Source organism: Primulina huaijiensis, chromosome 6, assembly GCF_012295235.1.
Source record: "Primulina huaijiensis isolate GDHJ02 chromosome 6, ASM1229523v2, whole genome shotgun sequence".
NCBI lineage: Eukaryota > Viridiplantae > Streptophyta > Magnoliopsida > Lamiales > Gesneriaceae > Primulina > Primulina huaijiensis.
The window spans coordinates 21,547,259-21,562,685 of NC_133311.1; the positions used below are offsets into that span (position 1 = coordinate 21,547,259).

General features: G+C 33.4%; 2 protein-coding genes across 5 annotated transcripts; both read left to right on the forward strand.

The window, feature by feature from the left end:
• Positions 1–1,077: 1,077 nt before the first annotated feature.
• LOC140978287 (hexokinase-1-like) lies at positions 1,078–6,582 on the forward strand. Its single transcript, XM_073443189.1, has 9 exons — positions 1,078–1,658; positions 2,278–2,428; positions 2,548–2,730; positions 3,413–3,487; positions 3,580–3,735; positions 3,827–3,925; positions 4,330–4,460; positions 5,113–5,194; positions 5,838–6,582. The coding sequence occupies exons 1-9, from the start codon at positions 1,375–1,377 to the stop codon at positions 6,180–6,182; spliced, it is 1,506 nt and encodes a 501-aa protein (XP_073299290.1). The 5' UTR covers positions 1,078–1,374; the 3' UTR covers positions 6,183–6,582.
• Positions 6,583–8,332: 1,750 nt separating this feature from the next.
• Positions 8,333–14,674, forward strand: LOC140978288 (lysM domain receptor-like kinase 3). Of its 4 annotated transcripts, XM_073443193.1 has the most exons (13): positions 8,333–8,478; positions 8,705–8,733; positions 8,837–9,307; positions 10,382–10,456; positions 11,592–11,894; positions 12,355–12,500; positions 12,581–12,670; positions 12,767–12,872; positions 13,073–13,224; positions 13,302–13,399; positions 13,510–13,636; positions 13,838–13,945; positions 14,260–14,674. In XM_073443193.1, exons 1-13 carry the CDS (start codon positions 8,402–8,404, stop codon positions 14,422–14,424), a joined length of 1,947 nt encoding a protein of 648 aa, XP_073299294.1. In that variant the 5' UTR covers positions 8,333–8,401; the 3' UTR covers positions 14,425–14,674. The 4 variants fall into 4 exon arrangements, with proteins under 4 accessions (XP_073299294.1, XP_073299293.1, XP_073299292.1 ...); XM_073443192.1 differs by having other exon boundaries at positions 8,346–8,478; positions 8,705–9,307; positions 14,260–14,673; XM_073443191.1 differs by having other exon boundaries at positions 8,347–8,631; positions 8,705–9,307; positions 14,260–14,673.
• Positions 14,675–15,427: the final 753 nt, after the last annotated feature.

The following is a 15,427-nucleotide window of genomic DNA, read 5'->3' on the forward strand; positions in this document are numbered from 1 at the left end:
CTTGTTATATTAATGGATTTTAGTTGTGGCGACACAACCACATGTTTGAGTGTTGATTAGATACTATAGTGAGGTATTGTCATAATTGGTTTGATCCTGTTTTTGAAATAATTGGGTTAAATAAACATATTTTGAGAAAAATATCCACATGATTGTTAGGTTGAACTAAACTATGTAAACATATTCATTAATGTTTGTTAACCTATTAATTATTCTTCATCTTATCTAAATAAATCTTATAAACCATCAAAATTTTACCTCCTGAATAATTAGTTAATCTTTATTAACATAATAATTTCCCTTCATCTTATCTAAATAAACAAATCCACAGTTTGATATATATATATATATGTGTGTGTGTGTGTGTTTTTCATCGAAAATTTGAATCAAGTTTTAACCATAGTACTTTATTTGGTTATCCACGTATATTAATTTATCATCTCCATATCAGATATCTTTAATTTGTAAAAGTGACATAATATAAAAAAAAACTTTGCTGATTATATATATCATGTATCTTGTTATTGTGATTATGATATCTTTATGATTATTACAACAATCTTCTTGTTTTAATATTCTTTTGTTCCTCGGTTGTCAATTTTCTTGTAAATATAATATGAGTAGGACCACACGTACTTTCAACTTTGTCTCCCATTTAGTGAAAGTCAATAATATCTTGTGGAAAATAAAGTCTACTCCAAAGTGATATTCATAATTTTTTTTATTATGCATTTGAGTAATTTATTTGTAATATTAATTTACATCTATAAAATTCAATATAAACAATGCTATAAATTTTTTTAATATATGATTTATTTTTTTTTATAATAAAACAATAATTAAAAGGATAGGTGTCTAAGTTTAGAAACTTAGAAGTGGGTGAAATTAACTATTTGGAATTTCGAGACGATACTGATGATATAAAAATATTTTATTTTATTATTATCAAAATTTGGAAATTGAAATTTATTTAAATAAAATACGGACATAATTAAAATCAATGGATCAAAATAGTTGGTCAATGGTTAACAAACACATATCATTGGATGTTACTAAACAGTCATTTGGATCATAACACGTGGAAAGGAACGGAGCAAATATTATAAAAATGGCGACTGAAATCTTGTCACCAGAATTTGTTCTACTCTCGAATTTACAGAAGAGATCTCGAAAAATTCTCTCTCGCTACGTTTTATTTTTGTAGCCTCGGTTAAAATTTCCTCCTGCGCTGATTTGGACCAAATTTTTTTCCTCGTCTTCGATTCTCCCCTTTTTTCGATCATTCAACGCCTCATTCGTGATATACATTTTTCCCGACAGAAAAACGTGGAAAAACGAATAAAGATTCAATTTTTAGCTTCTGTGAGGTGAAAGATGAAGGAAGGAATGGGTAAAGTGGCGGTGGGTGCGGCGGTGATCGGTGCTGCTGCGGTTGTCGCGGTGGCGGCTTTGGTGGTGCGGCAGAGGATGAAAAGTTCTGGGAGGTGGGGTCGGGCGATGGCTATTGTTAAGGAATTCGAGGAGAAGTGTGGGACGCCGGAGGTGAAGCTGAAACAGGTGGCGGATGCTATGACGGTGGAGATGCACGCCGGATTGGCATCTGAAGGAGGGAGCAAGCTTAAGATGCTTATTAGCTATGTTGATAACCTTCCCACTGGGTATGACTTTGATCCGATCTATTCTCTTTTTATCTTTCTTCGTGGAACTTCGTTTATGATCTATCCTGTTTATTTGTTGGATGAGTGGGCGAGTTGTGCAATTGCCTCAAATGAAAACAAATAATAAATTATTTTTAGAGAACTTTTCCGAAAACACATGTTTTGCGCCAAAATCCACAAATCTTTACATCCGTGTTGGATTGGGTTTAATTGCATTGCTCGGAATCGAAACTTTCATGAAAGTTGTGGAGTTTGTCTAAAAATGATAACTTTCACACCTCAAAATTAATTTGGACGCTCTTTCAGATGAATTATTGGTTTTCTCTTGAATCTGAGTCAATTTATGTGTCCATCGTAGTTAGGGAAGTGTCTCGAATCAGTTTGTTTAGAATTGTGAGGAAGGAAAAAGAAAAATGAATATTTCGTGTGAATTTAATTCCATGAGCTATCAAGGAATTCCATCTTGCAATGATATTTACATATGCTCCTGTTGTGGATAATATATGGATGTTTAATAAGCATCCAAAAGTACTTTCAGTTTTGTTATTTTTCTTGTTATTTATCTTTGTTCTTGAACAATTGGCTAAAAATCCGCCTATCTCACTATTTACTGTCTCAGTGATGAGGATGGAGTCTTTTATGCACTTGACCTTGGTGGAACGAACTTCCGTGTCTTGCGAGTCCAATTGGGAGGCAAAGACGAAGGTATCGTTCATCAAGAATTTGCAGAGGCATCAATTCCCCCAGCTTTGATGTGTGGGAGCTCAGATGTAAGCTATTTTTATGGCAATAATATTGCCTTATTATTTCATTTCTTATTGGAAAAAATATTGCCTTACTTTATGAGGTCGACGTAGAAACACCGAGTACTAAATACATATGGTTTCAGGCACTTTTTGATTATATTGCTGAAAAACTTGCGAGTTTTGTTGCTGAAGAAGAACAAATGTTTCAACAACCTCCCGGTAGGCAAAGGGAACTAGGTTTCACTTTCTCATTCCCCGTGATGCAAAATTCAATAAATTCTGGAAGCCTTATTAGGTGGACAAAGGGCTTCTCTATTGATGACGCCGTAATTCCTTTTTCTCATGTTCTTGTCTCATATACAATAGTTCATTAATTGCAGCAAATAAAGTATTTTTACCTCCCAAGTTTTTTTCATTAACTTGCATATCTTTAGTATTACATGATACTTGATATAGTATATTTATCTGTAATCATATGTCAGTCTCTATTATGTTTTTCTATACGAAGGTAAGATTTCACATTATTTGATGTCCTTTAGGAATTTTTAGAAAAAATAGAGATCCTTAATTTGGTGTTCATTTTTTGTCTTGTTCTTGCATTTTCTTTGGAAAGATGTGGAGCGATACAAGTTTGAATATAAAGAAAGACAGTATGCACTATGCTCAGCAATACATTTAAAATGTGCTGCTTTGTTATTGTTGAGATCGAGAGGCTTTTAGATGTAATAATGTAAATTTGCATGTAATCATTGGTCATGTTCTTTTTCAAAGCACTTAGTTTTATTGCAAAACTCTAACTTACTCACATTTCTTTAGAGTGGAAAATACTCGAGTTCCTTAGTGTGTAAATATTGAAAATTTGGCTTTTGTCCAATGAAAATTTCTCATCTGATTTTTCAGCCTAATGTGTTTTCATGGTTCTTGTGTGCAATACATTAGAGTGGCTGACATTGGACTTATCAAAGTGTGTCGTTTTGTTTCTTGTAACTCTATTAATGTTACTTACAGGTTGGCCAAGATGTGGTAGCTGAACTGACAAAAGCCTTACAAAGGAAGGGTGTTGAAATGCGAGTTGCAGCACTGGTAAATTTTTCTCATCGTTTTTTTAGTTTAATCTCTATTAAGAAACAAAAATCATGTTTAAAATGCATGTCTTGACGACTATTCTATCTTAGGTTAACGATACCATCGGAACATTAGCTGGAGGAAGGTACACCAACAAGGATGTTGCCGTTGCTGTGATATTGGGTACAGGAACTAATGCAGCTTATGTGGAACGTGCTCAAGCAATACCAAAGTGGCACGGTCCACTGCCTAAATCTGGAGAAATGGTTCGCACATTCTAAAGTTTTAATTTATGCTATAAATTTTGTTGCCAGACGTCGAACGGATTATTGGAGTGCTGAATCTTTTGCAAATTAGGTTATAAATATGGAGTGGGGTAACTTCAGGTCGTCACATCTTCCACTGAGCGAGTATGACATTGCATTGGACGCAGAAAGTTTGAATCCTAGCGAGCAGGTGATAAACATATGCACATATACTACATCATCTGTAATTTCAGTTTAATTCAAATTTGTTCCTTATTTCTGTTTATCTATTTGACTCTTATATAAGCACAGGCTCTATCATGGGCGAGTTTGGATGCAAAATCATGGCGATTAAAAACACACTTTTTAATCAGGACAAGAAGCATGGTTACTTTTATATTTGGATACATAGACAAACATATTTTTGATTTTTTAAAAGAGAAATTAAGCATATTTGGTCGGCTTATTTAAGCGTTTTCTAAAATAAAATTCCTACCAAACATCACATTTGGAAAAACCCAAGACTCTATGTATTGGCTCATTATCTGTGATGTTGTTTCCCAGTATGAAAATATGTTCTATCTCCATCAGATTGTATTTTTACTATTGTTACAGATATTTGAGAAGCTGATATCTGGCATGTACCTGGGAGAAATTTTACGTAGAGTCCTACTCAGGATGAGTGAGGAGGCGGCCTTCTTTGGTGACGAAGTTCCTCCTAAACTTAAAATCCCTTTCATTCTAAGGTATTCCGACATTTTCTTCGCGGGTAAATTCATGGTATTGAGTTGATAAATTTAAAAGTATAACAAATATCAAATGTACTACATTTCATGGAGTAAACATCATTGTTCCTAATCATGGATTTGACTTATTGGAGGGCAAGGTGGCTGTCCGCTCCATCAAAAGCTAGAAAAATGAAAATGTTTTTTTTCTTTCTAAAAGTACTAGTTTACTCCCAACTACATGATATCGTCGCCCTACCCGTGCCTCCTTTGAGTGCCCCACACGTCCATTTCTTGGTCCGTCCATTTTCTAATCTTTTGTTTTGTGTGGTAAATGTTGGATTACTTAACTGTACTCATATCAAGCTTTGGATTATGTCTTGGTTTAAGTGAAAACTTATAGGCAATTAGAAAGAATACAAATGAGGCATACATGTAGTCAAGATCATTTTTGTGAAGATCTTCAGCAAACATTTCTAAAATTGTGCGAGTAAGCTGAAAAGTAGAATATCATCACTTTTTTTTGTTTTTTTTAAATTTGGAAGCTCAAATTGAATAGTTAACCAAATGAAAGGAACACTGATGAACTCACTGGCTTGTTTAAACCACTAGAGCAATTGCCCTTGTCTTCTTTCTTTTTAAATAGTTGATCTTAGTGCTTAATATTTTACAGGACGCCTGAAATGTCAGCAATGCATCAGGACACGTCCTCTGATCTGAAAGTGGTTGGCAACAAAATGAAGGATATGTTAGAGGTATTTTTTTTTTTGTGCGGCCCATTATGTTTTACACTAAATAAAAAATAGCAAACAACTCTTAAAAGTATGTTTTTCTATCTGAACCCCCCCGGAGATCAGTTCGTTTATGTTAAGAGTTCAATTCTCAAAACCATGATGCCCAAGATAATTTAGCAGTTGTGCTGAATTTACCCCACTGAATACAAATTTTTAAGAAACGAAGATATCAATTATTAAAACCATGATGTCCAAGCTAATTTAGCACTTGTGCTGTATTTATCCCGCTGAATACAAATTCACTGTTCTTTCCATTCTTGTCCTGTCAACTTAATTAATTTGACAACATAATTTCGTGGGATCTGGATTTGTGAAAATAAAACCGAGTATGATTGATATAGTGCTACTGGCTTGGTAGATATGATTATGTGGGAGAACATGAAATAAATAGAATTCGTTTTATTTACATCCCATTATTTGCTGCTGCATTTATGAATATGATGCATGATTCTTTAGGTTTATATTCTAATTTTATAATTATGTTCTTTCTGTATCGTTTTTTCACCATTTTCAAAGATTTATCTCAGTTTAGATGCTAAACTAAACTTTGATGGTCGTCAATCATTTGCACATTTTAATGTTGAAATTTATCATCCCACCTCAGATATCCACTACTTCCTTGAAAACCAGAAAGGTCGTGGTGGAGCTCTGCAACATCATTGCCACACGTGGGGCACGTCTCGCTGCTGCTGGGATATTAGGCGTCTTGAAGAAAATGGGGCGGGATACTCCACGAGAAGGAAGCGAAAAAACAGTCATAGCCATGGATGGTGGACTATATGAGCACTACACCGAATACCGAAAGTGCTTAGAAAACACGCTGCATGAATTGCTTGGAGAGGAGACCGCATCAAGCATCGTGGTAGAGCACTCGAATGATGGTTCAGGTATCGGTGCTGCTCTTCTTGCCGCGTCCCACTCGCTCTATCTTGAAGAAGCATCTTCTTAAAATGCTACCATTTCTGATGATTTCTCCGTTTGTTCTGTTCAAGAATCCAGTACAGTGTTATGGAATGCATGCTGAATTTCATGTATTTGGATTGGGGATGTATCATTATTACCCCCAAACTAACATAAGGATAATAAACTTAAAAAGAATTTTAGTTTTTATTTTATACATATCCATTTTGAGGGAGAGTTTTTACTCTGGCCTTCCTTTGCAGCAGGAGTTGGTAATAAATTATGTGTTTACCAGTTCGAGCTTCAATGTTAAAATATGAATAAACATTCGATGTTATTCGTCTGTCCGTTAATTCAAATAGAATTTGTGACAGTGATATTAATGTAAAACTGAAATATTATCATCCCTGATATGTTTTATTGATCATATGGTAAATTTTTTATATTTTTATTTTGAATTCAGAAGATCAATTGAACATGTAGTAGTGTTGAATAGAATATATAGCATAGATTGGCTCGAAACAATATGACCATGCATGAAAGGGAGTCTGAAAGTTATATAAACACCTCAAAATGTTCCAAACGCATGTAAAGTTCAAAACATTTAAATGTGTAATGGCATTAAAAAATTTATCATTTTTGCTCATTTAAATCGGATTAATTTAGTAATTTTTCAAAAAGAAATAGCTGTCCTTAATATTTTAGAATAAAATAAATTACAAGTATATTTTTGTATTACCATTTGAGGGATTTGGATTGATCATAAACTTATGTAATCCAATCATCTGGATTTTGGCATTCCCTGTCGATCATTTTTTGCGCCTTTCTTGAAACATTTTACTTGATTAATAATTTCAGTTTGCTGACATCGATATGATCTTATATATTTGAACTAATAAAAATACCGAACAAATAATTTTTATCTCTGATCACAATAAATTTTTTTACAAGAGTAATATATTTGAACACCACATAATAATCACCACCTTAGTTTGTTATTGTGTTTTCAATTTTTATGTATTCATCCTAAAATACCTCTATAAAAAATAACCACCTTTAGTATTTTTATTTTTTCCTTAATTTTCAAAATTACATTTTATTATTTTGGTCTGATATACTATCGAATTTCGATTTTAATATGATATTTTTGATTTGTTTGTCCTATAATTTTAATCAATTTTCCACGTCTAATATGTTTATTCGTCACATCAACGTACTTCACCAAAACAAAAAATAGCTAGTATTAATGGTGAGTGGAGGAGTAGTTATCTATGGGCTCATTCTATTTTTTGACTTCTAAATTTCGACTTATTTCATTCTACTCATTTGGACATTGTACTCATGATAAGATGGATGACCAAGATTTGTTCATGCATATATAGGACTCATTTTTTTTTGAAATTATATTTATGACAAGATCTTATGTGTTGAAAAGAAATGATGATAATGCATCTCATCTATTCTAAATTTCTGCCATTATAAATTTGTGATCGACTCCATTCACGTGTGGACCTACACTAATTGGCCCATACTAGAGTTAACGTACAAGTACCAGATGATACGTATTAGTAAATATTATCACTTCTGTTTTATCTTTATTTATAGGATAAATATTTTATCAGATGATGTCATATATTTTATCAGATGATGTCATGAATCTTTATTTATAAAACGGGTCAATCCTACTGATATTCACAATAAAAAATAATCTTCTTAGCATAAAAAGTAATATTTTTTCATGGATGACCCAAATAAGAGATTTGTCTCACAAAATACGACATGTGAATCACAAAATATGACATGTGATACCGTCTCACACAAGTTTCTGTCTTACTTATAAGAGGATCGCGATTCCAATTAAAAAAAATAAAATGTATATATATTTTAAAATTAAAATAATGGAAGATAAAATAACATATAAATAAAAAATATTATTATAATATAATAAAACCATTTCTTTATTCTGTTAAAATAAAATGTGTCTTTTTCAGGGGCAGACTTAAATGAAAATATTATTATAATATAATTAAACCATTTCTCCACGCAGTCGACCAGGGTCAAATTCTATCAAATTGGCCGCAGAATTCCAGTGGCGAGTGGAATCGTGACTTCTCAAGTCAAACACTAAATTTATTACATCAACCGCGTTGAGGAAAATCCTTTTATTAACAATATCAAGGTTACTTGTAGATTACAAAATGTAAAGAAAAAAAGATTAACGATAAAGAAGATGCTATGTGACTTGTACCGGTTCTCTATCAAGTGGCAATGACTTTCTTCCCTTTTTTCACTGTTCTGTTCACTTGCCAGCCAGTAACTCTATCTCCTTTTTTCCCTGCGGAAAAGTAAGTATCGAAATCAAATCAAGAATCTCCAGATTCACAGCCCACTATCTCTTGCTAAATCTCACTTGAGAGTTTTCTACACAATCTCTCTGTTTTAGCTACGTATATCCATTTGAATTATTGGCAGAAAAATCACGGAAGTCTCAATTTCGGGTATATAGTTATAAATTCCCATCAAAGTTTCATTTTTCTGAGCTTGTTGGTTATCAACATTGAATTATTGCAGCTATGGCTCAAGAAAGAGCTCAAATCCTGGTATTTTGTCTGCTTAAACTTTTGTTTCAAGAACTCATTACATCAGCGGCAGCAACTCCACTCAACTGTACAGACACTAAACGCCTATGCACCTCTTTTCTAGCCTTCAAGCCCACGCCAGAGCAAACACTTCCTGTGATTCAAAGTATGTTCGATGTTTTACGAGAGGACATTACGTTTGAAGGGAATGGTAGGAATTACATTTTCATAAAAAAGAACTGTTCTTGCGCCTCAGGAGTGAAGACTTACTTGACAAATACTACTTTTACCGTGAGGGAGAATAATGGATCTGTCTATAATTTGGTTGTGGAGGCTTACAACGGGTTGGCTTATATTCCTTCAAATTTCACTAGAGCAGCTAGAAAAGGTGCAGTGGTGTCACTTAAGCTCTTGTGTGGTTGCTCCAGTGGGCTGTGGAATTATTTGATGAGTTATGTGATGGAAGATGGGGATAGTGTGGAGTCCTTGTCTAGCAGATTTGGGGTTAGTATGGATGGTATTGAGGCTGTAAATGGGATTGTTAATCCTGATAATGTGACCATTGGGGAACTTTATTATATACCACTGAATTCAGGTACGGTTATTTTTTCTTTCGTCCCCTTTTGGGGGGTTTGAATTTGAATTTGATGTATTTTCTTGTTGAATTTTGTTGTGACGGAATGTTACGATTTTCCGTTGGACTTTGGGTTCTTGATTAGTGTTCGGTTATGTTTTTTCCTTGACTTATCTTTTAATGGAACATTAGGATTGACCCTTTGAAGTCACTTTAGATCCAATTTTTTGGCTTTATTGTTGGTTAGGATATTGATGATTTTTCTGTGCAAGGATAGTACAAAGATTTGGGATAGATTGAACATGAAATGTTTGGAATGTTATAGAATTTTCATTACGTGCATAGTCTAATATGCTAAGTAGATTTGATTCTGTTAAAGAAACTCAGTGAAAAGTCGGGATTATGCTATGGAGATGGAAGAAAAATGCATTTGGATTGTTGAAAATTTGTTATTAGGGAGCATTCTGCTTGTAGTGTGCCATCAAAATGTATTAATTAAGATACAGCACCTGGAGTGTTTCCTTATCTCACCGAACACAATGAAATGTATAAAATGAAGCAAACAACAAGGGTTATATGAAATGAGTAATTTGACTAATCGAATGGAATATACAGCAGTCAGAGTCCTGTCTCTGAGATAGAATTTCAGGTATGAATTGTAACCCAGGCTTGCTATTTCAGCCTGCTAAAAAGTTATCTTACTTAATGGTTCTTGATGGCACATGTTAAAGTCGGGGCAAGACATGATGTAGGGAACCAATGAAGCATTGAGTTTCTGGTCAGCATTCATGGACCAGATGATATCTCAAAATAGAATAACATTATTTTTGAGTGACGAGACTTAATAACTTGTGCTACCAAATTTCTTTAAAAAGTAAATATCCTATGGACACTTTACTGTTGCGATAATTATTGTGATAATTAATGCGGCTAAAACAGGTTTTTGCTTGATAGATTTTTAATGTTACGTTACAATCCAGTTCCCCAAGAGATATAGATGTTTCAGGCATTTGTTTGGTAATAACATTTACTACATGTCTCATATTCTCCATCATTCCCTTTTACTTTGTTTTTCCCTTTGCCCCTCACTTTCAGCTCCAGGAGAGCTTTATCTCGTAAATGATGATGTACCAATTCCTGGTCCAGCTCCATCTGTTGATAACTTTGCAGGTATTATATGTTTCAGCATTCTCTTTTATGCGTGTACTCAAAAATTTTTCAGTTGTTGCTTTCTTCGAAAAGCACTGAATGTATATGTTTTACTTCCACACCCATTATAATTGACTGAAAAATTATGTTCTGGTTATGTTATTATTACCTAACAAATCCGAAAAGCACTGAATGCTATGTAGCACGGATACCTTAAAAAATTTTTTTTTTGAAGTATCGGATACCGATACGACACGGATACGGATACGCGTGTCGGATACTTCAAAATCCGTGTCGTTGACTTTGTTTAGGGTTGACCAGTCGGATACGTTTTGGACACGGCCAGGACACGCCATGGATACGGCGTGGATACGTTTTTCGGATACGTTTGGGCAAAATTGCAAATATTTAAAAGTTTTAGGGGTTAATTAAAAATTAAAATTTCTAAGGACTAAAAGAAAAATAATTTAAAATAAATTAGGCTGAGCTTTTAAATCCCTAAATACATTTGTCAGTCTCTTTCATTCTATTTTTGCTCAAAATATTATATTTATCTCTATAATTTTTACATCTATCTCTATATATTTATCCGTTTCTTTCATTCTATTTCTGCTCAAAATATTACATCTATCTCTATACATTTGTCCGTCTCTTTCATTCTATTTATGCTCAAAATATTACATCTATCTCTATAATCTTTATATTTATCTCTATACATTTGTCTGTCTCTTTCATTCTATTTCTGCTCAAAATATTCTGCTCAAAATATTATATCTATCTCTAAATAATATTTTGTACTTAAGATATTATGATTAATGAAATATTACATCTATCTCTATAATTTTTACTTTTCAATACTAAATTTATATAAATATAAATATATATAATATTTATATATATTTTAATGATTGTCGTATCTTAGCCGTATCGTGTCTTATATTTTCAAAATTTGACGTGCCGCCGTATCCGTATCGTATTCGATACGATACTCGTACCCGTATCCATGCAACATAGACTGAATGTATATGTTTTACTTCCACACCCATTATAATTAACTGAAAAATTATGTTCTGGTTATGTTATTATTACCTAACAAATCATATTCATTCCAAATTTGATACCGAAAACTTTTTACACTGTGTACATTTTTTACCAGTTGGAGATCAGATGGATCACAAGTCTCACATACCTTATTGGTGGATCATTGGAAGTCTGGCTGTTGGATTGGTTCTGGTCGTTGTTGTGGTACTTCTTTTTGTTTGCTTGAAATCGTCTGTCTATTCTGGTGGATCCCGAGGAAGCCACCCAAAGGATTCCGAAGGGAAGAATTCTCACAAATTTCATGTTCTCCGAAACTCGAGTTTCTGCTGTGCTTCAGGGAGGTCCATCTGTGGCAACTCTGGGAATTCGAAACATCATATTGGGGAATCTAGCAACCAACAAATAAATATTCCTACAGGTTTAAATTTCAAATGTTATTGACCTCTCTAGTATTATGAATCTAGAAAGATGTCAATTTCTTTTGAAGTATCATGTGATGAGTATGATTTTTGTTTATTTCTGAGTTCCTATGGTTTGTTGGAATTTTTTGTTGGAATGAGACAGTTGGCTGCAAAACCGAAGCGATACACTTTGTTACCCACTTTTTTACAATGAACCAAGGATTTTAGATGATTTCTTTCCTAAATTTTTTTTAACTGTCTGCTGCTAATATTATTTTCTTGAGTGTCCTCTCGAGTTCTAATAAATTGAAATATTTCCTGAAAAACGAGTGCAATACGTTTGGACCACATTTCTCAAAATTTGCTAAAACCTGCTTCTGGTTTTCCCTCTCGTTACAAGGTCCTTAACATTCAAAATATTGCTTAGGGAAATTCATAATATCATATTCTTAATTGTACTTGCCTTATCTGCTGCAGTGATAGGGACCAGTGTATTTGACGTGGACAAGCCTATAGTTTTCACTTATGAGGAAATTCTGTCTTTGACAGACGGGTTTTCCGAGTCTAATCTTTTGGGACATGGAACATATGGCTCGGTGTATTATGCCCTTCTTCGAAACCAGGTTTAAAAGTTTTGAATTTGCTGCTTGCTATCATGTGTCAATTAAGTTATAATAATGTGATTTTGTGGAGTAAAATCTAGGAAGTTGCTATCAAAAGAATGACTGCTACAAAAACTAAGGAATTTGTGGCAGAGATGAAAGTTCTGTGCAAAGTCCATCATTCAAATTTGGTAATGTTTTTATTTTGCATTTCATGGCCTGTAGCTCATGCTCTTGGTTGTGAGATTATATAATACTGATTATTTTTTGTTTTGATTTTTTCAAAGGTAGAATTGATCGGTTATGCAGCTAGTGTTGATGAACTCTTTCTTGTATATGAGTATGCTCAAAAGGGTTCTCTCAGAAATCACTTGCATGATCCTCAGACTAAAGGTTAGCTCACTCTAGCCCTCAGTATCAGAGGGAACATTCTATTTTGAAAATCTGCATTTTGAGTTTCACCCACTTATATTTACCTTGGGATCTTCGCCAATATTTAAGCACGATTAATTCAAAAATAATTCATTTCTTGTAGTCATCATAATATTAGCTCCAATAACTTGCATTGGATTCTGTCTCCATGATCTAAATAGGTCATACATCGATATCTTGGGTCACAAGGGTTCAAATAGCACTTGATGCTGCCAGGGGCCTAGAGTACATACACGAGCACACAAAACCACATTATGTGCATCGAGATATCAAAACAAGCAACATTCTACTCGACAGCAGCTTCAGAGCAAAGGTTTGCTATTCTAACTCATTTATTTGTTCAACTAACCAGATAGATTTATCTCATGTAATCAATATAAATTTGTGTAGATTTCAGATTTTGGTTTGGCGAAACTTGTGATGAAAACTCACGACGATGAAGAGTCGGTCACGAGGGTTGTAGGAACTTACGGTTATCTTGCTCCAGAGTAGGTGTTAACTATACTTTCTAGTAAAATTATATGTTTTTAGTCCAAAAATACTTGTTCAGTATCCCCTGAATAATTTTCTATTTGATTAAAAATTATGGATTCTTCAGATACTTGAGGGATGGCCATGCTACAAGCAAAAGCGACGTATATGCCTTTGGTGTGGTGCTTTTTGAATTGATATCCGGAAAGGAGGCTATGACAAGAAGTTCCGAAAGACGGTCATTAGTATCGATTGTAAGTCCTGGCATCGCCTCCTTGGATGAATACACACAAGAATTTCTTTATGATGAATCAGTTTATATTTTGTTGCAATCTTTGGATAATCACAACGCTATTGTTTTCTACGTTTCTCCAATTTTCAAATTATTAGAACGAACTGGCCTTCTATGGAAAGGTTGATTCTTGCCACAACCCTCTAATGCTGTGAAGTTTCAGGTAGTGGCCGCTCTGAGGAATGCACCTGACTCCATGAGTATGTCAAGCTTGAAAGATCATATTGATCCTCATTTGATGGATTTGTATCCGCATGATTGTCTTTTCAAGGTAATGTGATTTCGGAAGTCAAACTAGAGCTTATTTAAATGTTAGTCCCACCCTCTATAGTTGAAGTAATTTTTCCCTCTGATTGGAAGACGAGCGTTTGTTCAAGATTTTGTTGAGAATAGTGAAAAGACAAAGCAAAACCTATTAGCCATCGTTATTTCTTTATTGAAATCCAAGATCGACCCACATATAGCAAACACACATTGTAAAGTATACAAAAACAAAAACCAAAGCTCGTTTTCTAACCGTCCTGACGAACCAAGAAACATAATCGAGCTGATTACTTCTTGTTCTTGTGTATATTTACGTTACAGATGGCTATGCTAGCGAAGCAATGTGTGGACGAGGACCCCATTTTAAGACCGGACATGAAGCAACTGGTGATATCACTTTCACAGATCCTGCTGACCTCTGTCGAATGGGAAGCAACTCTCGCAGGAAATAGCCAAATATTTAGCGGCCTCGTTCTTGGAAGATAAACTACTGCTGGTTTTCAAGTCCAACGATCAAGATGGCTGACTCCGAGCTTTTTGTTTTTGTTGAATTTTTTTTTGTTATGTATAGTTCGTGTTTATAGCCCCACGGTGTGTGCAAATATGAGATTAACCAAATGCGCTTATTGTTCGGCAACCTCTCTTTTTTCAGTTGATTCATTGATTAACATGGTTTGAAATGTTATGTTCCAAATGTTTTTGCATTTATTTATAAGTTTATATACGGACGAGGGATGTAAAAAATGTTATGTAAATGAAAATATAATGAAATATGATAATGGTTGCAGGGAACTGGTGTACACGTTCATCCATCTGTTTCTTGGAGAAATTTGTAAAAAAAAAGATGTATGATCATTTTTTTCAAGTGTTCGCAAATACTACTTAAAATCACGCTGCTTTTCTGGATGGTAGAAGAGATCACAGCAATTTAAGATAGCTTTTCCTGATATAAATAGTTTTTATTTGATGAAAATGAACGTGACGTTACTTTTAAGTGTTTTCAATACTAAAAAAATAATATTTGTATAAAAAAAGTATTTATGTGTGAAAATAAACTAGAAATGCCTATAATAAACTCGAAATCAAAATATATTGTTTTGTTTACGAAGATGATTAAAATTCAAATGAAGTATGTATTTAAAAAAATTTCAAATAAAGTAGTCATCTATTTGTGATACAACAACATATTGGAAGAGAGATTTGAGTTTAATCTTAGGTGATAACAAAAAAACTAATCTTATGTAAAAAAAAAAAAAATTTATAAAACCTTCAAATTTTTTAAAAAATAAAAATACACTAGCACCGGTTTGCAAACTTTATATATGATAATTTTTGTTATTTTTAAATTAATTATTTTTTAATTAAAAATAATAGAATATTTAAAAATTTAAAAATATTTGATAAAAAATGATTGAATTTACAATTAAATAAAGATAGAGTTCAATATTTAAAAAAAGACTATTTTAGGGAAAAAAAAATATACAATAAA

What these genes read in the sequence shown, in the direction of transcription:
- LOC140978287 (XM_073443189.1), top strand. Translation starts at nt 1,375, where the DNA reads ATGAAGGAAGGAATGGGTAAAGTGGCGGTGGGTGCGGCGGTGATCGGT. An exon ending in AAATGCGAGTTGCAGCACTG is followed by an intron (nt 3,488 to 3,579) that starts GTAAATTTTTCT and finishes ATTCTATCTTAG; the next exon opens with GTTAACGATACCATCGGAAC. An exon ending in AAAATCCCTTTCATTCTAAG is followed by an intron (nt 4,461 to 5,112) that starts GTATTCCGACAT and finishes AATATTTTACAG; the next exon opens with GACGCCTGAAATGTCAGCAA.
- LOC140978288 (XM_073443192.1), top strand. Translation starts at nt 8,707, where the DNA reads ATGGCTCAAGAAAGAGCTCAAATCCTGGTATTTTGTCTGCTTAAACTT. An exon ending in AAGTCCATCATTCAAATTTG is followed by an intron (nt 12,671 to 12,766) that starts GTAATGTTTTTA and finishes ATTTTTTCAAAG; the next exon opens with GTAGAATTGATCGGTTATGC. An exon ending in CGCATGATTGTCTTTTCAAG is followed by an intron (nt 13,946 to 14,259) that starts GTAATGTGATTT and finishes TTTACGTTACAG; the next exon opens with ATGGCTATGCTAGCGAAGCA.